The sequence below is a fragment of the Lynx canadensis genome, chromosome B3 (genome assembly GCF_007474595.2).
Source record: "Lynx canadensis isolate LIC74 chromosome B3, mLynCan4.pri.v2, whole genome shotgun sequence".
In the NCBI taxonomy this organism is placed as follows: domain Eukaryota; kingdom Metazoa; phylum Chordata; class Mammalia; order Carnivora; family Felidae; genus Lynx; species Lynx canadensis.
In genome coordinates, this window is record NC_044308.2 from 72,047,363 (window position 1) to 72,068,090 (window position 20,728).

General features: G+C 42.9%; 2 protein-coding genes and 2 non-coding genes across 10 annotated transcripts in view; all 4 read right to left on the reverse strand.

The window, feature by feature from the left end:
- Positions 1 to 6,306, reverse strand: part of SUPT16H (SPT16 homolog, facilitates chromatin remodeling subunit) — a 40,208-nt gene extending 33,902 nt beyond the window's left edge. The window contains exon 1 of the mRNA XM_030318648.2: positions 5,796 to 6,306. Coding sequence (XP_030174508.1) covers positions 5,796 to 5,861 — 66 coding nt within the window. The 5' untranslated portion in view covers positions 5,862 to 6,306. The remainder of the gene's footprint in view (positions 1 to 5,795) is intronic.
- Positions 6,307 to 7,105: 799 nt separating this feature from the next.
- The window catches only part of CHD8 (chromodomain helicase DNA binding protein 8), a 62,278-nt gene continuing 48,655 nt past the window's right edge, over positions 7,106 to 20,728 (reverse strand). For 4 of the 7 annotated variants that reach the window (XM_030318650.2, XM_030318655.1, XM_030318654.1 and 1 more), the window contains exons 22-38: positions 20,440 to 20,636; positions 20,040 to 20,239; positions 19,779 to 19,959; positions 19,599 to 19,688; positions 19,226 to 19,329; positions 17,704 to 17,833; positions 16,527 to 16,602; positions 16,003 to 16,057; positions 15,627 to 15,834; positions 14,515 to 14,723; positions 13,704 to 14,423; positions 13,317 to 13,468; positions 12,732 to 13,034; positions 11,808 to 11,921; positions 11,438 to 11,617; positions 10,928 to 11,044; positions 7,106 to 8,091 (exon numbers count right to left, since the gene is read on the reverse strand). In XM_030318650.2, the coding sequence (XP_030174510.1) occupies positions 7,525 to 8,091; positions 10,928 to 11,044; positions 11,438 to 11,617; positions 11,808 to 11,921; positions 12,732 to 13,034; positions 13,317 to 13,468; positions 13,704 to 14,423; positions 14,515 to 14,723; positions 15,627 to 15,834; positions 16,003 to 16,057; positions 16,527 to 16,602; positions 17,704 to 17,833; positions 19,226 to 19,329; positions 19,599 to 19,688; positions 19,779 to 19,959; positions 20,040 to 20,239; positions 20,440 to 20,636 (3,603 nt within the window). In that variant the 3' untranslated portion in view covers positions 7,106 to 7,524. The remainder of the gene's footprint in view (positions 8,092 to 10,927; positions 11,045 to 11,437; positions 11,618 to 11,807; positions 11,922 to 12,731; positions 13,035 to 13,316; positions 13,469 to 13,703; positions 14,424 to 14,514; positions 14,724 to 15,626; positions 15,835 to 16,002; positions 16,058 to 16,526; positions 16,603 to 17,703; positions 17,834 to 19,225; positions 19,330 to 19,598; positions 19,689 to 19,778; positions 19,960 to 20,039; positions 20,240 to 20,439; positions 20,637 to 20,728) is intronic. The other 3 variants (XM_032593676.1, XM_032593677.1, XM_030318653.1) reach the window with 2 other exon arrangements.
- On the reverse strand, positions 12,122 to 12,207 carry LOC115517508. Its single transcript, XR_003969951.1, has one exon. It is a non-coding gene; the product is annotated as a small nucleolar RNA U6-53/MBII-28 (small nucleolar RNA).
- LOC115517507 lies at positions 17,143 to 17,252 on the reverse strand. The gene has a single exon (XR_003969950.1). It is a non-coding gene; the product is annotated as a small nucleolar RNA U6-53/MBII-28 (small nucleolar RNA).

Genomic DNA, 20,728 nt, shown 5'->3' on the forward strand with positions numbered 1-20,728 from the left:
TGAGAAGATTATGACAGACCTGAAGGAAATAATGAGGGCTAGGAGCATTTAAAAAAAGAGAGAAATTTAGGCAATCACCAGTGTCAGGAAAAATGAATTGTAGAGAATAGGAGAGGTAATTGTACTTTATTACTTCACCCAGCAGTGAAAGTATCTCCATGAGCATAAAAATGTAAACTTACTACTGATTTTAATAAAAATTGTGAAAAAAAAAAAACTTATCAAGAGGGGTGGATATGTGATAAATCAAGTATAATAAAATGTCAATTATTAATGTAGGTGGTGGGTACACAGGTGTTCACTGTAAAAATCTTTCACTTTTCTCTCTGCTTGAAGTTTTCCATAACAATGTGTCAGGGAGAAATTTATTTATTTATTTTTTTTAATGTTTATTTATTTTTGAGACAGAGAGAGACAGAGCATGAACAGGGGAGGGTCAGAGAGAGGGAGACACAGAATCTGAAACAGGCTCCAGGCTCTGAGCTGTCAGCACAGAGCTCGACGTGGGGCTTGAACTCACGGACCACGAGATCACGACCTGAGCCGAAGTTGGCCGCTTAACCGACTGAGCCACCCAGGCGCGCCAGAGAAATTTATTTTTTTTAATTTTTTAATGTTTATTCATTGTTGAGAGAGAGAGAGAGAGAGGGAGAGAAACAAAGTGTGACTGGGGGAGGGGCAGAGAGAGAAGGAGACACAGAATCAATCCAAAGCAGGCTCCAGGTTCTGAGCTATCATCACAGAGCCCGACGTGCATGGCTGGAGCTCATGAGAGGTCACGAGATCGTGACCTGGGCCCATTAACCGACTGAGCTACCCAGGCAACCCTGTCAGGGAAAGATTTAAAAAGTATCAGGAGGTAAGGAAGCTGGAATGAAGTGTGACAGAATACAAAAGTTAAATTTAAATCCTAAACTACCAAAACAACAGTTAATATCTAAGACTGACAATTCAAGAAGTAACAATGTATAGACAGCATTTCAAAATATGAAGCAGAAGAACTAAAAGTAACTGCTTCTGAGGCAGTTGACTGGTTTTTAAGGTTTTCAGAACTACCTGTTTTTTAAAAACCTATGTTATTACTTAATTAAAAATAACACTTAAAGTACAAAGTACAGACAGATGACAATGAATAAGCAGAAACTGTGAAGGTGGTATCAGAATAATAAAAGTTGGGGAAATACCATGACAGAGGAACAACTATCTCCCTTTGAACCAAATGGGTATTGCACTAAAAAGAGGAAACATTTTTGAAGCACCGGGTTATAGCCAGGATATAATTTGTCATTCATACCAAGACAATCTGGAGGATAAAAAGGTGTGCCATTAATAATTACATAGAGACAACAGGTGAATAGTACCAGGAAAGGAAGAACTTATGGTCACCTATATGTAGCCTGGACAGAAGTCTCTTCGAACCAAGCAAGGATGCATGAAAGCTCAGAAACTGTCACCATCGTTCACTGAGTGGCTACTACATGCCAGGCACGAGAATTGGTAACCAGGGATAAAAATGTAAGAAAGTTAGTAACGGGAGTAGACTATAAAAGTTGAGCATGCAAGAATAAATGTACCCCAACCTGCTCAGGCATTTACTTCCATCTAGCCTCCTCTCCTTGAAGTCAAGGGACCCATACATTACTTAAACCTTTATCTACCTCACTCAAGATAAAAGAGCCATTAAGAATGGGAATGGGTAGAAATAACCCAATATCTTGATGAAAGAAGCATGGGAATTGCCTATATTTTAAAGAACCTTCCTAAGCCATAAAAGGTAACTGTCTACTTTTGGAGAGCAATCCAGAACAAGACACTCGTCTGCAACACAAAAATCAGCAGTCAGAAAGCACCAATTGAGCGAGGCACGGACACTATAGCATATAGTTTTCTCCATGGACACGAACTTTCTTTTTTAGGGTTAGAGCCACCCACCATTTCCATCCTGACCCGTGGCATACAGACACGTGACTGAACGCACTGGACTGGCTTTCCTTTTGAAAATGGTGGCAAATTCTGACATTTTACCTAATTCTTTTGGGATAAAAGGCAGATGACTAAAGTCAAGGTTCACTCATAGCAGGATGCCCTAAGAGGTAGGGTTCTAGGTGTGCCTGGATATTGTTTCCCTCAGTTTTCAAAGCAGCTGAACTGCAGAATGGAGACTAACCTCCTTCACCTCTTACCCCATGCAGTACTAATCATAGTACCTGGTTAAAAATGATCACAATCCTGAAAAGGCTGGGAGCCCTAAATAAGGACCCAGTTAAGTATAAGAGGAGAGGAGAAGCCCAGAGCCCACTCTCACGATCCACTGCCACTACCCGGAGTTTTCTAACACAGAAATAGACAAGGGCTGCAAATGCTTGCTGCTCACAGAAGTTCTGATCTAAAATAGAAGAGGCAGGACTGGACTAGACTCCAACATCTACAGTCACAAAACAGTAATAAGTTCTAGTTGTCACAAAGATCTCCTGTTTGATTCTTGACTGAGCCGATTTTCTCATCTTTAAAATGACACTATATACTTACTAATGTTTTGGAAATTTCTACTCAAACAGAAGTGTGTGATGTTGCTGTTTTTAGACATAAATTAATGAAAACTGTAATAAAAAATAATATGTTATTTGCAGTAGCCTCACAATATGTATTTAACCCAAACTCAATTTGCAGATGAGATTAGGAGTCACATTAGCTCCTGTTCTTATTAAAAATAACAAAACAAAACATGGGGAGCCTGGGTGGCTCAGTCAGTGGAGTGTTGAACTCTTGGTTTCAGCTTAAGTCATGATCCCAGGTCGTGAGACTGAGCCCCACGTTAGCTCAGTGCAGAGCCTGCCTGGGATTCTCTCTCCCTCTGACCCTCTCCCCAGCTCATGCTCTCTCTCTAAAAAACAAAACAAGGTTAGTAGCTTTTTGGTTCTCCACTAATCTCTATGGCTGCAGAGAGCTGGAGCTACCACACACAATCACACAGTTCTGAAAAGCTTATTCTTGCAGGTATTTAAAACAAAAAAGTGGATGTGGCAACTAACAAATTTTCTAGTTTGTGAATTTTTTTCATAATGGATATTTCTTTGAAGATGGGTATGGACAATACAAGACTTGGGATCTGTATAGTTCAAGCTATTCCTGCATCTCAAGGCTAGTTTTCTTATTAAAAAAGGAAAAAGTGTAAAAAATACATATAGCATGCACCTATATACTTCACTATCTTTCTGCTACAGCTAAGAGAATAAGCAAAGAATTTACCCAACAACCATGATCTTTGTTTAAGCAGGTCAGAATGAAGTCCTGTAACCTGGAAAGACTATGATGCAGAAAGGAATTCTACAGGTGGGTTCTGGACATAATTATTAAAATTCACAGTTATAAGAAAATAGAAAGTTTATTCAAATAAGATTTTCAAAATAATTAGCCACAAATTTTGCTAATGAGTACATTTTCATATGGACTTGACACATAACTTTATACAATACCAGTTCTTATTAACATTTAACATACCTCTTCAAATGACGTAAGTAGAAGGGCCAGGATAAACCTTAATGGTTTCTGGGCGCCTGGGTGGCTCAGTCCTTAAGCATCTGACTTCGGCTCAGGTCATGATCTCATGGTTCGTGAGTTCAAGTCCCACATCATGAGCTCGAGCCCTGCTTTGGGTGGACTTGTGCCCCACTTTTCTCTCTCTCCCTCTCCCTGCCCCTTGCTCACTTGCGCCCTCTCCCTCTGTCTCCCTCTCAAAAATACTGATTTTTGAGGAACAAAAAACAAGGGCCTATAATTTAACTTTCCTTGATTTAAACACTGCTACTTAATATTTTTAAGTTTGCCAATCTGTCTTTAGGCCTCCAGTTTTTCCCAGTCTCATGCTTTGCATTTATCAATCACGTAATGAAACACTGACTAAATGAATCTTAGCTTTTGTGAATGGTCTAGAGAAGATGAAGAATAACCTGATAAACTCTTAATTACTGGGACTAGGAACAACCTACACATCTAAGCTGTATAATTTCAGGGTATATGAGTGGAAGAGAGAGTTTCTGATTTATTTTTATTTATTATATGCTGCACCCTTGTAAATCAATCTTTGGAAAATACTGCAACTTTCAGAAAGTTTTTTTCCCTTTTTAAAAACACATTTTTATTTTTTTTCACAGCATGCTTTTTTAATGTTTATTTTTGACAGCGGCGGGGGAGGGGCAGAGAGAGAGGGGGACAGAGATCCAAAGCAGGATCTGTGCTGACAGCAGAGAGCCTGGTGTGGGGCTCCAACTCAAGAACTATGAGATTACCACCTGAGCCAAAGTCGAATGCTCAACTTTTTTTTATTGGAGAGGGGGAGGGAGAGGGAGAGGGAGAGGGAGAGGGAGAGAGCCCACCAGCACCAGAGAGGGAGTGAGCTTGAGCGCATGTGTGTGAGAAAGCAGGAGGGGAGACAGACAAAGGGAGTGAGAGACTCTTAAGCAGGCTCCAAGCTCAGGGAGGAGGAGCCTGTCACAACCCTGGGATCTTGAGCTGAAATCAAGAGTTCAATGCTCAACGGACTGAGCCACCCAGGTGCCCCAGAAAGTTTTTGTAACATGGATTATTTAAAAATGTAACAGTGAAAGAAACTGTGAAAACATTTGATAGAAATTAACCAGTACAAAATCTTAAAAACAAAACTATGTTCAGCATTTTTCTAGGATTAAGTCCTTATTTTCATAAAAATGCAACAAAGAATCCGTTTTACTTTCAATTATCTAACGCATTTATCTTCAAAGAATTAAAGACACATGAACCTTTAATATGAGTGGCAGAAAACTAACCAAGTTTAATAGCTTGGTTTTTAGTGGAGGGTCTCTTTGAACGGCAATTTACATGCTGAAAATCAGAACTGATCACTTTCGTCAGGACATTTTTCAGGTTTTAAAAAGTCTTTATTAGTTTTAGCTTCCCTGGATGACAGAGTTCAGAGGCCAGACTTAAGCTCGACAGCTCAGCCTGCACCACAGGACGCAATCAAATGTATGAATTGATAAATTACTTTCATAAAAATAAATTTCAATCGTGGACGTTTCTCAAGCGGCAAAATTACCCAACCTTTAAAACACTGGAGACTGCAACAGCGCTTTTTCTCAACACGTGCCCCGGATACTCTACCAAAGAGGAAAACTAGTGAGGTTTTAAGCATCACATCGTTTTTGCATTACTAATGCTTGCAGGTTTTCGGCATTAGGGTTTCTGTGTTACCCACAGCAGGGCCTAGAACATGAGACGGCTGCGCGTGAGCGGTTTTTTTTTTTTTTTTTTTGAACTCCAGCAAAAGCCCCGCAAACGATAAACACGAAAAGCCGGATTCACATCTTGCTAGCCCCTCCATCCACCCTTTACGAAGAAGGTTGCCAATTCTGGCGGGACCTGGGGCGGAATACTCGGATTCTGGAAGGACAGAGCGAGTGCGTGGGTGTGTATGAACACTGCAGGAGGGGGGCAGCAAGACGTGATCACAGAGTGGGAGGGAAGGATGATGCCTCTTCCAGGGCGGGAAGGAATTGTGAGAGGAGGCTGTTATGCATGACGGGGGCCAGCACGCGGGGAAGATGGTGGTGGATGCAGGGCAGGGTGATTGCGGGGGATTCCCTGTTCCGGGGCGGCGCTGGGGGCGGCCTGCGGTGAATGGTCCTGCAGCAACTAAAGGGGCGCGACACTGAACCCGGGAATTCCCGACGGAAAGGGAAAAAAGGGCGCCGAGAAATGGGGTTATTATGGGATGGCAAAGGGGGGCTCCCCAGGGAAAATTACGGGATCTATCTCACCCGCCAATTGCTGTACAGTCTCTTCACTCGTCGGTAATAAGCGTCTTTGTCCAGAGTCACAGCCATAGCCACAGACGCGGCTCCTGCTCGGGTTCCGAGAATCACGCGAGGTCCCGGATCCGCCACCCGCTCTCGGCCCCGGAATCCCGCACTCGCCCAGTGACCCGGAAGTATCGACCTCAAAGATGCCCTTTCCGCTTCCGGGTCCCGACAGCGCTTGGAATTTTTTTTTTTTCTTTTAATCCTCTCTCCGGAGGTTAGCGGAAGGAGAGGAAGAAAGACAGAGGAAAATCAACAAAATGTGCAACACAAAGAGTCTAGATTTTCGCGGGGTTTTGTTGTCAACTTAGCAACAGCCGCACGCGAAGCGACGTCATCACGTGACGCTCCGCCCCGCCCTCACTCTCAGCCCGGCTGCGGTTTGCAGGAGCTCCAACTTCTGGCGGAGGCGGCAGCGGCGGGGCACCGCGAAGGAAGCGGGAGGCCTGCCGAGCCTGCCCCGCCCCACACGTGCCCCGCCCCACACGAGCTGCCGCGCGCCGCTGCAATGGCTCCACCCACCGACAAACGCCGGGGAAGCGGAAAGAGCGGGAGCTGGCGTAGGACGGGAGAGGGAAGGCTGGGTGCGTTCCCCTCCTAAAAAGGGTGGGGAAGCAAAACCCTTTGCAGCTCCTGGTCTAGAAGGATCCTTCGTGGTGGGACGCTGGGTCTGAGGTTCCGGGCACACACACAGAACAAACCGAGGAGAAAAAAACGCACCCTACCAATAAATTATGGTGAAAGGACCTTGCCTTAGAAAAGGAAATGCCCAGGCTTCATCTGAGCCCTGGGATGGTGGGGGAAGAGTTGTAGGAAACAAATGGCTTGAGGGGCTTAACACAACCCAGTCTCCGCACCCCCCCCCAACCGGGCTCAAGTCTTGACAACGTTCCTTCCGGTCAGCCTGTCCCCTTCCCACAGTCCATGAAGTGACACCATTCTTAAGGCTTCTCAAAAGCACCGTTATTTCAGTTAATTCCAGGTAAAATGTACATGGTTCCTTGGCAACATTCTTCCTCATTTTTTTTAAGAACTTGCAAGTTTGAATCTGAACATTTGCCTACTACTTACATTAAATAATTGCCTTGCCTTTAGCAAGCTGGACTACACTTAACATATGCCCTTTGGTGGAGTGGAGACGACTTGTCTGTCCTGTCCAAGGTAACTTTGTATGAGAGATAATGGACTTTGGAAATGGTACTGAAATTACCCATCATGAATTCAAAATTAACCTTTATATTGGGTTTGAGCAAATATAGAACAAAGGAAGAGTGGAAAAGGATTAACTTAAATTTATTAATGCCAAGGGGAAGGAAGGTAACAGTTCCTGACCCTCCAGCTGTATCCACAGTTCGGCCAGGAACAGGCTCTGCCAGAGGCTAGGGCCAGCGCTACATAGTCTGTGGTTAATGGAGGGGTTTAGGGAGGGGTGAGCACATCAGCTGCTCTAGTCTCCTTTCCTTCCCCAGAAATGAGGAAGTGGTCATGTATTTTTTTAGGAGTTCCCCCTGCCCACCCAATCCTCTCAATTTTGGAAGCAATCAGGTACAAGTTTTCTTTTTCCTTTTCACCTCCTGGAGTCCTGGGTTTCCCCACATCTCCCCTGCCCCTCCCACTTTTCCATAGTCCAAGGGCCAGAGTAATTGAAAATAACAGCAGCCACCCAAGCAATGGGGACCATGCTGGGGCTTCAGTCATCAGCATCTTCGCTCGAGTCTGAGTTGGCTGGCATCATAGGATCATCAATGAGTGAGAAGTCCCTTTCTGAGCTATCATAGCCCTGAGATAAATCATCATCATCATCTTCATCCTCATCGTCCTCGTCTTCCTCAGGCTGCAGTGGTGGCAACCTCAAGGCAGTACCAGAGGTGGTAGTGGCTGGTGAAGAAGGGAAGCCAGTGGCTCTCAGGCCTGGATGGTGATGGTGGTGATGGTGGGGGTGGGGGTGGTGGTGGTGGTGATGAAGCATGGTGCTGGAGTCTACATGAGGGGATGATGCTGCACCACCCATCACAAACGGCATAAAAGGCAAAGATGCAGAAGCGGCACTGCTGTGACCCAGAGATGACACAGACTGAAGGCCACTACTGCTGTGTTGGAAGGTATTATGCAGAGACAGGGACCCAGTGCCTCCACCCTGCATCAGGGCCATCATCTTAGAAAGGTCTGGTCGCATCCTACGGGCCCGCTTCTTGCTGCTGTCTGGTGCAATAGGCCCTGGCAAAACCCGGTTGAACACAGTTTCAGCATGGTGACCCTAGGAGAAAGGAAAAGAAGATGGTAAACAAGAAAGTCAAAAAGCAAAATAGAAGCCAACAGAGCCCCAGCCTGCAAATTCTTTTTCACTGACTCTATCTTTAGGAGCAGCAAAACAAGCACATTCAGATAAGGCTTGATGGTAATAAGGAGGAGGAAATGCTGGATGTAGCTGCTGGAAGCACTGCGACACCCAAGCTAAGATCAAGGAATTGATACTGATACTCAGGTGAACCAGAGTTTTCTTTTTTCCGTGACTACATTGTATCTTTAGTCCATCCGCCCATTTCTTACCTTTAAGAAATTAAAGGGGCCTGAGTAAGCCAATGAGTGAATCAGTATTTGCACAGTATACTTTACTGATGGCAGGTTGTTCACATGAAATTTATCATGTGAAGTGCAGAATGACTATATTGGTATTCACAAAATTATCACTCATTAGAATATCAGAGTGTGGTAAACTAAAGACAGGTCAGGTTAAGACTCCTGGATGTTTAGAACAACAAAAAGACTGGGTAGCTCCTTGTGAAATTTAAGTTTTGTTCACACTGATAAAAAGAACCTATCTGCTGAATTTTAAGTCACTTCTTCTAGATGTTCTGACTGTAAATTTTAATTAAGTATACCGAAGCTGGAACTACTGCCTCTGCTTTGCTAGACCTAAGTACAATACTGGGTAACCTAGAATTAAACTCAGACAGTTGGTGCCTAGATCTCTGCACTCTATTTACCAATCTAACACGTGACACGGGAATATACCTTTCTGATTTGGAGAGACAAACCTCTCAATACTCCGTATTTGTATAGACTTTTAAAATATAACTATAATAGCACCTAAACTCCCACAGTTACAAGTAATAATGCAGTGCTAGATATACGATCAATTCTGTCTACATCAAAAATTCTGTACTAGTCATATTATGATTTTCTGTGACTCCCTAGGATCTTTTGTTTCAACTGACTATAAAGAAATAACAAAATACTTGAGGTAAAAATAGGTAATACTGGGGAAAAGCCTTTTTTATGAAGCTGCTCTGTAATGTGAAATTCAAGACAGAGAAGGATCCAGCCTTCAGCCATCAGTCTCACATATCAACCACTGTGCTTATTATCACACTTTTGGTCCCATGGAGGATAAGAGGAAAAATTAAACTATTCTTTTATGGCCAACAATCCTTATATGAAACCACTTTTACCAATAAAAAAAAAAATAAGCTTCGGGGCGCCTGGGTGGCGCAGTCGGTTAAGCGTCCGACTTCAGCCAGGTCACGATCTCGCGGTCCGTGAGTTCGAGCCCCGCGTCGGGCTCTGGGCTGATGGCTCAGAGCCTGGAGCCTGTTTCTGATTCTGTGTCTCCCTCTCTCTCTGCCCCTCCCCCGTTCATGCTCTGTCTCTCTCTGTCCCAAAAATAAATAAACGTTGAAAAAAAAAAAAATTAAAAAAAAAAATAAGCTTCATAAATGCCCCTCACAAATTATTATAATGTGCAAAATAATGATCTCAATTTGTTAAATGCAAAAGATAATGTTTATTTGGAAATTGACTTTGCTAAAAGATACATTGTATTTTTATATACATATTACATATATATGTAAAGATGTACATGAAAGAGGGGATGATTAAATAAAGGGAGTATATACAAGTACTTATCACTTTAAGTGCTTCCCAAACAAACCATGATTTAATATGTTTAAAAAATATAATTACTGCCCAAAGTAAGGCTAACATAGCATAGAGAAACTTTTACAGTTATATTTTGGTAGAAAGGATTATCAGCACTTAATCTACCAAAAGGCCTATAACTGGGGTAGTAAAAGCATAAGTACATTTGAAAATAATGGAATAACCAATGTTGTTTTAAACTATAAAACATGTTTTCCTTTCCTTTTTCCATTACTGGCGTTATTATCAGTGATTCTCAAACTCCTCCATGTTGGGAAACGCTATGACTATTTTCCTTAGTAGCCCCCAAGTCCCTTCTAAAATAAACAGGATCCTGGGGCGCCTGGGTGGCTCAGTCGGTTAAGCGGCCAACTTCGGCTCAGGTCATGATCTCACAATCTGTGAGTTCGAGCCCCGCGTCAGGCTCTGTGCTGACAGCTCAGAGCCTGGAGCCTGTTTCAGATTCTGTGTCTCTCTCTCTCTGACCCTCCCCCGTTCATGCTCTGTCTCTGTCTCAAAAATAAATAAACATTAAAAAAAAAAAAATTTTTTTTTTTGAACGTTTATTTATTTTTGGGACAGAGAGAGACAGAGCATGAACGGGGGAGGGGCAGAGAGAGAGGGAGACACAGAATCGGAAACAGGCTCCAGGCTCCGAGCCATCAGCCCAGAGCCTGACGCGGGGCTCGAACTCACGGAGCGCGAGATCGTGACCTGGCTGAAGTCGGACGCTTAACCGACTGCGCCACCCAGGCGCCCCAAAAAAAATTTTTTTTTTAAATAAATAAACAGGATCCTAAAACTTTTAAGAGATTATCTGCTCCAATACCCTCAACTTTTCAGGATGTGCAAACTGAAAGGTTAAAGATTTGCCAAAACTCCCTAGTCAATCAGTAGAAGAGCAGAAGGCCTTGAATGTTCCAACACATCTTACTAATTCTTGTGTTTTAATATGCTTGATGTGCTAGTTACTTTTTAGAACTTTATGCTCTTGTAGAGATGACAATGCTAAGGGACTGTATTAATACCAATAAAATTACTCTGGTTTTCTAATTGATGGACTGAAGATAAATTTTTTTCATACAATGTTAAAAAGGTAAGTAACATAACATCAAATAATTTCTCCAGTCACATCTAGTGTGGGAACAGAGTGGTAACGCCTCAATCTCACTCACCTTTTTCCCGTTCCTAGAGTTAGCTGTCTGGACAGGTTCCACTCCCAAACAGTTCAATTCCGCCTTATTATTTTTTTTACATCTCTGCCACTTCTGTTTTCTGCGATCCTCCATATACTGAAATAGAAAAGGATCAGTCATCTTAGAGGAATAAAAATCTTCTCTGGAGTAATTATTAAGGTACTAGTGTCTAGTTTGACAACACATGCTTATTGCATGGCTAAGTAAAGGATTAGTCCTGGTGGGAAACTGCCATTAAGCTGATCTCTCCCCCCAAAATCAGGTGATCAGATAATAGTTCAACAGTAAATAACTGCCTAGTATTTAGTAAGTGCTTTAACTTATTTTATTTTGATCCTTACAACTCTGTGAGTTGGGAAGACTGGGTATTATTATTCTGTTTTGGCAGATACAGAAATGATGACATAATACGGCATGCTTCCTCCCTCTCACACAGCTTAAATACCAAGGGAATGACTTTAAATCTTGCTGGATGGAACTGCCACTCACCGCTAGAAATCGGGGATCAACAGCGAACTCTGGATGACCCTGTAACCACATCTCCAGTTCAGCCCGGCGAGGGGCATCCTCACCCACCAGCAAAGTACCATCCACCTTATTGATGACAGGGATCCGGGTCTCCAGGTCCACATCAAGGTGATTAGGCTCTTCCATGCACTCCACCTCCAGCTGCAAACCCAGAATCCACCCCCATGAGCACATACTCTTCTTTTGGGCAGGGAGGGAGGGGGAGTAGAGCCAATGGTAGCCATAAAATAATTCTAGTATCTTCTAGTCCCTTAATCCCAACTGCCTTCATCAATTAGTAGGAATAAAAAAAAATCTAATCATCACATTAAAGACTTTTTCTATCACTCACCTCGACTAGCTTCTTTCTGTTTCCCTTCTTCTTATGAAACAGAGGATGTCCATCTCCCATTACTCCATTAGCCATCAACTTGTGCTTCTGGAATGTTAACTTCAATCCTTCCTCCTAAGAAGACAACCCATCCACCCAAAATGTCACATGGCACATGTTTTTAAAGTAAACATTAAGCTTTGGGGATCTTGGGGTAAGGGTCATCCTCTGGCTCAAGGATGAGAAAGAAGGCCATCTGACTAAAAGGTAGAAATCAGAAATACGATAAAACCTATATACTTTTCCCTTAGACAGATTTTGTTTCTTGACCTAGTGCCCCTCAGAAAAGAAGTAAGAGAAGAATTTCAACAATACCCCCTACCTGGTGTCTCAATATTAGCATGGCAAATCATCACAGGAGCAAAATCTTGATAATTCCTAACACATACTTTAAGAAATTTTTCTTGTTGAGTACTTAATGAGCAACTAATAGGGTTTCAATAGGGAAGAGGATCAGGAAATTAAACTTCCCATTTGTAAAATAAGTAACACTGATTTAATTTCAGTAGGAATGACTTCTTATTTTTGACTTAATAAGGCCCATAAATACTTCCGTGTCATTTTAACAGCTTTCCTACAACTTGAATTCAATTTTTAAAAACTAGGTTTCTAGGATCTAGAAACAAGCCTCCCAAGAGAACCTTGTATCAATTAAATTTCTTTCAAAAATATTGTTTCTTTTAATCTAGTCCCCAGGAGATAGAAGTCAAGATCCCTTCCTTTACTGCAATGACTTCTCCTCAATGGAGCTGTGTGAGCTCTAATTTTTATACCCTCTCATTTTTAAAGTTAGCTAACCAAATGAGTTTAGTATCATGTTAGTGAAGTAGTTAGTAAAACTACAGCCTCATTCCCCACTTCCCAGTGCCTAAATGCTAAGCTTACATCTTTGATCTGAACCGTAAACTCCTTTTCATCCATGCCTCTGCGAAGTTTTGTGAACTGAGCTGCTGCTGTGGTGACTGCAGACACTTCCTCCTCTGCCATGGAAGCCGCGCTGCTGCTTCGTGGTGTGGGGACTGGAGAGTCACCATATTCTCCTGGAGTCAAGGAGGGACTATCTAGCAAGTGGTTGCCTGGCCCCAAAATTCCTCCTGTTACCATTTCCTGGCTCCGGCGGCTAGAAGGCCACTTCCCTGAGAGTACAGCCTGGCAGACGAGGTCAATACGGTTTATAAGGACACGATCCTGAATGGGGGGAAAAGAAATCAATACTGGTTTTAGGGCCGGAGAACCAGCTATGTGATTCTGTGACAAACAATACTGCCACCATTGTCAGAATGGGTAAAAATCACAAGGTAGGAGGAGGGAGGTAATAGTATCAGATCCCTAAGTCAACTGGGAAGAGTTTCATGAAAAAAACCGCGTAGCGCAAAATACAATTAAAGAAAACGAGAACCATCTGTTCCTCGTTCCCTGCTTCTGTTACATTATATTTCCACACTATGTGTTCAGGAATGACGCTATTACCTTGGGCCACTCAGAGGCTCTTTGTCTTTCTTGTAGCAGCAGAAGCTCAGGGGTCATTTGTTCTCCATCTTCATTTGGGAATCCATCTTGGGACATAGTGAGGGACAGGAGACTCTCTTCATCATAGAGCTTTGAGCGGGACTGGTCAGCAGCTAGAGACCATACAGAATGTGAGCAGAGATGGAAGAATGAAGTTATATAGAAATGGAATTATATGGGCTTTAAATAAAAGCCCAGAGAGTAACAGATCTCTTTTGGTATTCTATCAAATCAAAATCCAAATCTCTCCCAGAGGATGCATGTAGAAAAGAAGGGGAAGAGTGAGGTGAGTGGGGTGGAGAGGTGGGAAATGGGGAAAAGGGCCAACAGCCTGTCACATGCACTCACTTAGCTTTTCTTCCTTCTCGTCCTCACTCTCATCAGTGCTGGAGCTGGAGCTGGATGAGGATGAGGAAGAAGAGGATGATGGTGACAGCTTGCTCAAGTCCAGCTCAGAGTCTGAATCATCCTCATCCTCCAGTTTGACTGGTGGAACATTCCGGGAAATCAGAGGGGTAGTATCAGAGGGGGCTACTCGCATCTCATAGTCTTGTGGGGTTGGTCGGCTCCTGGCCACCACCTCATGCTCTAGCTTTAAAGTCAGACTCTCCAGACTGGGGACCTGGGCGGCTGTCTCCTCGGGTGGTTTTTCAACAGGAGCATCTGGGCGCAGGGGCAGTGGTGAGGCAGTGCGCGAGGTATACTGCTGGTGGAGCAGTGGAGTAGAGCAGCGTGACAGGGGTGGAGCTGGTGCTCCTGCCTGATGGTTCTGCATATAATTCATACGGGCAGCCAGAAAAGAAAAGTCTGGGTCCTGCATGATGTTGCAGTCTGTTTGGCTCACCCCATGTCGGGCTGCCCCTCGCAGAAGCTCCCCATCATGCCGAACAGGCTCCCACCATTTGGGCAATTCAGGACCTGGGGGCTGACATAATGCCAGCCGATCTTCCAGAAGGGGATGGCATAAAACTTGTTCCCGTAAGCGCCGAAGCAACTCAATACGGTAAAGAGTCCGTGAGGCCCTCTCCTCCGTGATGGGCTCAATGAACAGATTAGGGTCCGGGGGCTCTGCAAGAGATAGGGGCAGACGGAGAAATGAAGCGACTTGGCTCTGTTGCCCTCCATCCCCACTCACCCAAGACTCTCCAGTCTTGCTTACCATCTCCAGCTGCTGGGGGAAGGCGACACACTTGGCGACACATGGCCACAAAGCCATGGAAGTACTTGGTAAGGCTTTCGTCTGTTTTTTTGTCCAGACGGGCAAAAGTACGGAAGCGATCCCAATGGAACTGCATGGTATCAGGGTCATATTCCACACCAAAGGTAGACACCACCCGATAGAAATCAGTTTGTTCACGCCTTGTCCATCTAAAGGGAAGAGGAATCAGGCAATAGTGATCAGAAAAACAGAGAAGGGGTGCCTGGGTGGCTCAGTAGGTTGGTTAAGCATCCAACTCTTGATTTCAGCTCAGGTCATGATCTCGCGCTTTGTGAGTTCGAGCCCCACAATGGGCTCTGCACTGACAGTGTGGGAGCCTGCTTGGGATTCTCTCTCTCTCTCTCTCTCTCTCTCTTTCCAACCCCCTCCCCCCCGCCCACCACCACCGCTCTCATTCTCTCTCTCAAAATAAGTAAAACTTAAAAAAAAAACCAAAACACAGGGAAACTGGTTATTTCTTAATGTGGCTTAGAATATCTGAATAAACAAAAATTGAAAGTAGGGACAAAAAAAAAGGGGGGGCCCAGAAGACAGCAGAAGAGGGAGTTAAGAGGTACTCTATAACATATAAGAATTTAAGAATAGCAAACTAAGGGAAAAAATGATGTGGGCAAATAAATGAGAACGGTCACATAAAAGACCTCCTTAGGAGTTGTGGTTAGGCACACAACCAAAGTTTCTGGCATAGAGGAATAAAAGTTAAAGGCAAAAAAATAAGTGGTCCCTCTAGGGAATTCCAAATAAATCCTTCCTAAGATGTTTTTCAATAAGACCCATAACTGGGGCGCCTGGGTGGCTCAGTCAGTTGAGTGTCTGACTTCAGGTCACGATCTCACAGTTTGTGAGTTTGAGCCCCGCGTCAGGCTCTGTGCTGACAGCTCAGAGCCTGGAGCCTGCTTTGGATTCTGTGTCTCCCTCTCTCTCTTCCCCTCCCCCATTCATGCTCCGTCTCTCCCTGTCTCAAAAATAAATAAACATTAAAAAAAAAAATTCAGTAAGACCCATAGCTGAAGGCAAGCCTACAACTCAGCCCAAATTCCCAGCCACACTACCGTTGCTGTTTTTCCCGCCGCGCGATTTCTTTTAGCTTGAAGGCTGCCTCACAACGCCGTCGTCTCCGGTCCCCTCGTTCTGCAGCCTCTATCTTCATCTGTTCTCTCTTGTAGCTGCGCTGATAAGCTGTTACTAGGCGCCGAAGCCTAGCTGTCAGAGCAGAGCCTGGAGGCCAGAATAGATGGCCTGGCTGCTGGGTCACCTGGGCTGTGGGAAGTGAAGAAGAATGAACAGGAAGTATAGGAAGGACAGTAGAGATAATCAAGCCACCCAAAAGCAAAGCTCTTAGAAATCCCAGGACAGGACAGAATTCAGTTAATAATTCCCCAACCCACCACCCCACACAAAATTGTACTAGTTGACCTAGAAGTTTACCTTCATCTCCATCAATCACTGAGATCTCCTCATCCATCATCATCAAGGGATCACCCTAGAGAAGGAGATCCACCCCACAGGATGGAGGGGGGGGGGAGGGAAAGGGGGGGAAGTTGGCACTCTGAAATCACTTTCTTATGTGAGTCCTTCTATGGCACCAAAGGGATCAAGAAAAATTTCTAATGACCCCTCACAAAGAAATGGAAGCAACCAACTAAAGGGATAAGAAAGTAAAACCTGAAAAATCAGTTGTTGTTAATGGCTTAAAAATTAGGGACTCAGGAATTTTGCAGTCACATAATATACTTCAATATCCAGCTTGGTCCCACCTCCTACACAAAGCCATCCCTGGTCTCCCCCAGTTGGTATCACAATCCTTTCCATTACTACTTTATATTCTCAAATGGTAGTTACTTTCCATTTTGCATTATAAATTAATCAATACACTTCAGGATCCAGGGAATGGGAGAATACTTAACTATTTAGTAATAGAGAAAAGCTAGACTCAAAGGAGAATTCCTCACCTCATCATCTTGGTCCTTTGGGGGACCCTGGAGTGGTTTGTATTCAGGATCTTCACAATCCTTATCAAAGTCAACCCTAAAATTATTCAAAAGCATGAAAAAAAACAACAACACAAGAATGTATCTTCCTTCACTATGAGCAATTTAGGATGAAGACCTAGCCAAATGTATAATCTAGCATGAAGCAGTCTTTTCTTTCATGCTTAAAGGAATGGCAGCCAGGTGCTAAGATCTGAGAAAGTTAGGTACAACACCGAACAGGACAAAGAACGGGGAGAAACTGACAAAGTGTCATTCTAAATTGCTCACATCTGAAACAAAACACTTTAACCAGCATATTTCCTTTCTCTTGATAGCCTTTTTTATTCTTTACCCATTCTTCCCATCCTTCCTATTTACTTTAATTATTACATTTGAATAGTCCATGTTTGCTTGTTTTACTTTACTCTACTGAGTGGAAGGGTGACATAATACATGATTTGCAATGAATAACTAACCCAATTTCCTTTGAGTGTTCTGCACTAAAGAAACTAAGGTTGTGATCATCAGAGAAATCTCTCAATTGCAGAAGAGTACATGGAATGGGTATTCATGAACTAAGCCAACTACTGAACATGCCCCTCAGGTCTCCATGTGAGAAGTTTTGTTAAACTCACTGGCACCCAAACCAGGGCAACACTGCCCCACCTGGTGACTCAGTATTAGCATGGCAATTCATCATCGAGGCACGTATCCAGAATCTATGCCTATATGTGTCAGCTACCACTGAGAGATGATAAACCAGGGGTAAAATCTCCTGAGGCGCTAACCACATAAGTGGCGTAGGAGAGTTGCATGGCTATTATCTTTCAAGAGAATCAGTTGTCCTGTCAGCTGTGGCTACACAGAAAAGTGTTGCAAGAAAACCGAACAGAATGTCAAATAAGCCGTTTAAGAGTAACGTTAATTTTCACCCTTAGTGGCATCTTATGGCAATGTGTGGTTTTAGCCTAGTTTATGGAGTGCTTTCTGCTAATCCCACTCTTTGTTAAGAATTTATCATTAATGAGTATAACCATCATTAAGAATACTAATGGGTTCAGTCAAGGCTACAGTTATGCTGTCTCTTAGTATAAGCAACTAATATGCTTCATGGGGTAGATTCAGAACTTCAAGACAATTAAACACCGGTGCTTACCCTTCTACTATGTCAGAGAAATTATCCAATACTCGATGTTCTGCTGCAATGGCTTTGTCATCTGGTCGACCAGCCTTTTCCAGGAAGCATAAGGCTGGATCTGCCCTCATAGTATTGTATTTCTCATAGCCTAGAAGAAAAAGGGTCTTAAGCTGAAGAAAATAAGAGATTAATTTTGCCTAAAGGGTGCTGAAATAATTGAACTATCTGAGCTACTTTGCTCATAATAGAAAATACTAACTTGGACAGCTACTGGGTTATATGACTATATTTAATATTTCTATAGCAACTTAGAGTCACAAAGAGTTTTATCGCTAGTTATAAAAGATAAGAACTTAATCAGAATTTATAAAGAATGGTGAAAAGTTTACATAGCTATTTAACTGGTAGTTTTTCTATTATTATTCTTACTACATACATGGGGAAACTGAAAAAGTAAAATAATTTAGGGCTAGGTCACACATTTTTGAATGAAGGACAAGAAACACCTGTAAACAAACAGGCACTGAATGTCTGATGAACAGAGAATGAATGAATGAGTCCATGAATATATTTCAGGATGTTTGGACTCATCTAAACCTCTTTGTCTCACAAGTAAATCTACGATTAGAAAGTGTTCAGTTTTTCTGATCCCTTAAAACATCTCAAAAACATGTTAAGTGCCATTACTTTTATGTTAAAGAAATAAACAGAAAAACATTTTCAATTTCTTATAGGTTTACTTATTTTGAGAGAGAGCGAGCAAGAGCACAGGAGTGGGTAAGGGGCGGAGGGAGGGAGGGAGGGAGGGAGGGAGAGAGAGAGGAGAGAATCCCAAGCAGGCTTTGCACTGTCATCACAGAGCCCAACGCAGGACTTGAACTCACGAACCATGAGATCATGATCTGAGCCGAAACCAAGGGCCTGATGCTTAACCTCTGGAGCTACCCAGGTGACCCCAGAATAGTTAAAAAAAAAAAAAAAAAAAAAAGTGATATTCTAATTCACTAAGTCACTGGGCTGGAAGTTAGCAATCACTGCTTTTAATACCTAGGATTTGTTATTAGGCAAGACTGAAAAGGGAGTACTCTTCCTTTTTGTACTCCATTTTGTTTCACTGTAGCTCATACCTTCATCAGAGCGACTGTTGAACATTTAGACAAATAGGATGTTACATAAGTAGAACACTTTCATACAAATTAAACGTGTTTATTATTAGTAGGAGTGGGCATATATTACCTCCCCTGAACTGTGGAAGCTTAACTAAGATACCACAACATACAAATTGATAACACTGATTAGGGAACAGATGGGAGACTCCCTACCTTGGGATTTAACTATCCATCTGGTCTTTCTGAACATCTATTTATAGGAACGAAATGCTTTGCTCTGGATATTTAAGAACTAGTTTCTTATTCAAACTTAATTTTATTGAAAACCAATCAGATAACTCAGGTACTGGCCATAAACATTTTACGCTACATGTTCCATCTGTGGACGTAAGTCTACAAAAGGAAATAAACAGACTAAAAAAGGTACCTACCATGCTTAAAGACTCCAATGAGCAAGGACTTGTCAGCCTCACTGTCCCACCATGTTGTTGGAACCTCCAGCTGATCCACTACTGGGAACCATATGTCAATCTCACTAAAGGTAGAAGACAGCAGAGTCAACACAGCAATGCAGAGAATTAAATAACAATCCTTGGGAAGACTATTATAGGTATCTTCTTTTATCCATTAACTTAAATGCTCACGGATCTGCCTATTTCCTTCCACTGATATCAAGCGTAAGATTAAAGAAGTGACATACTTTCTTAATTATCAGTTATCCCAAAGACAGCACAGAATGAAATAAATAAACCAATCTTTTCTGGTATAAGGCAAGGCATAAAGAAAAATGTACCATAACTTTACCTGGCAATGGCACCCCCTAACACCTTCTCTGCCTGGTCTCCAATAACCTCCTGCCTTAGATAATAGAGCATCCGTACCCGCAATAGCACCCTACAAGTGAGGGAAGAAGAGCCGGGTCAGTAATAACACAGAAACTTTGGGGTGGAAAATGCTTTAGTCTTTGTTAATTTCCATCCTTACTTGTTACACTGATGTTTCAAATGCTTCTTATAACTCTCATCCTGGAACAGGGTATCAGGATTATATTTCCGGATCCAATCTGCCTTATGGATATCAAAAGTGCTTTGTGATTTTACTTTTTTCCCCTTGCGTCCACGTGGCACAGGGATAGACAGACCTGGGAAAGGGGAGACATTAAAGACTTGGATTGAGAAAAACCCTTGGACCTGAAAAGGATTAGGTGATCTATAGAAAGATAAACAGTAAAGAGTTGATAATTACCTGAATGATTCTGCAATTCTTTTGTCTTGCCATTTTCAGCAGGGCTAATCAAGTCCCAAATGAAGCCTTTAATATTTTCATCCCCACGATAATGTAGAAGACAGTAAACAAGGATGGCCCGGCAAATTGTCTCCACATCTCGTTCAGTCATACGTCGCTTGAAGCGTCCATGAGACAAGATATCTCGCCACCGTCCCCAACTAGAAAAACAGAAAATTGTGTTAATATTTTCCTGGGGACTTCCAAAAGATGGGAGAGAAAAAGATCTGGGGAAAACATCTTAACAGAAAAAAGTTTTTCCCATTATCCCCTCTTTGGTCAGAGCTTCCAATCTGAAAGGCAAACCGAGTGTCTAGCAGGATTAAAATCCACTACCTCTAATGGCAAGACGGGTTCTTACCCATATACCAAGAGGTGCTTTTCCACCCGAAAACAGTCAGTGCGCCCATAGGTATGATGACGGTCGTGTCGGCGAGAGCGTGGCCGCTCATCATCTTCACTTTCCAAATCAGAGAATTCCACTAGGTCATCATCTTTCAGGGTGCTGAAGTGCCGGGTCTGTTTTCGTACTCTAGGTGTGTCAATCACCAAGTTATTCTATACAGAGAACAGAAGCAGAAGAGTAACTCTGTTCAAGATAGGATTGTGGGAAAGGAATTAAGACAATTATGGATTGAAATAGCCTAGGA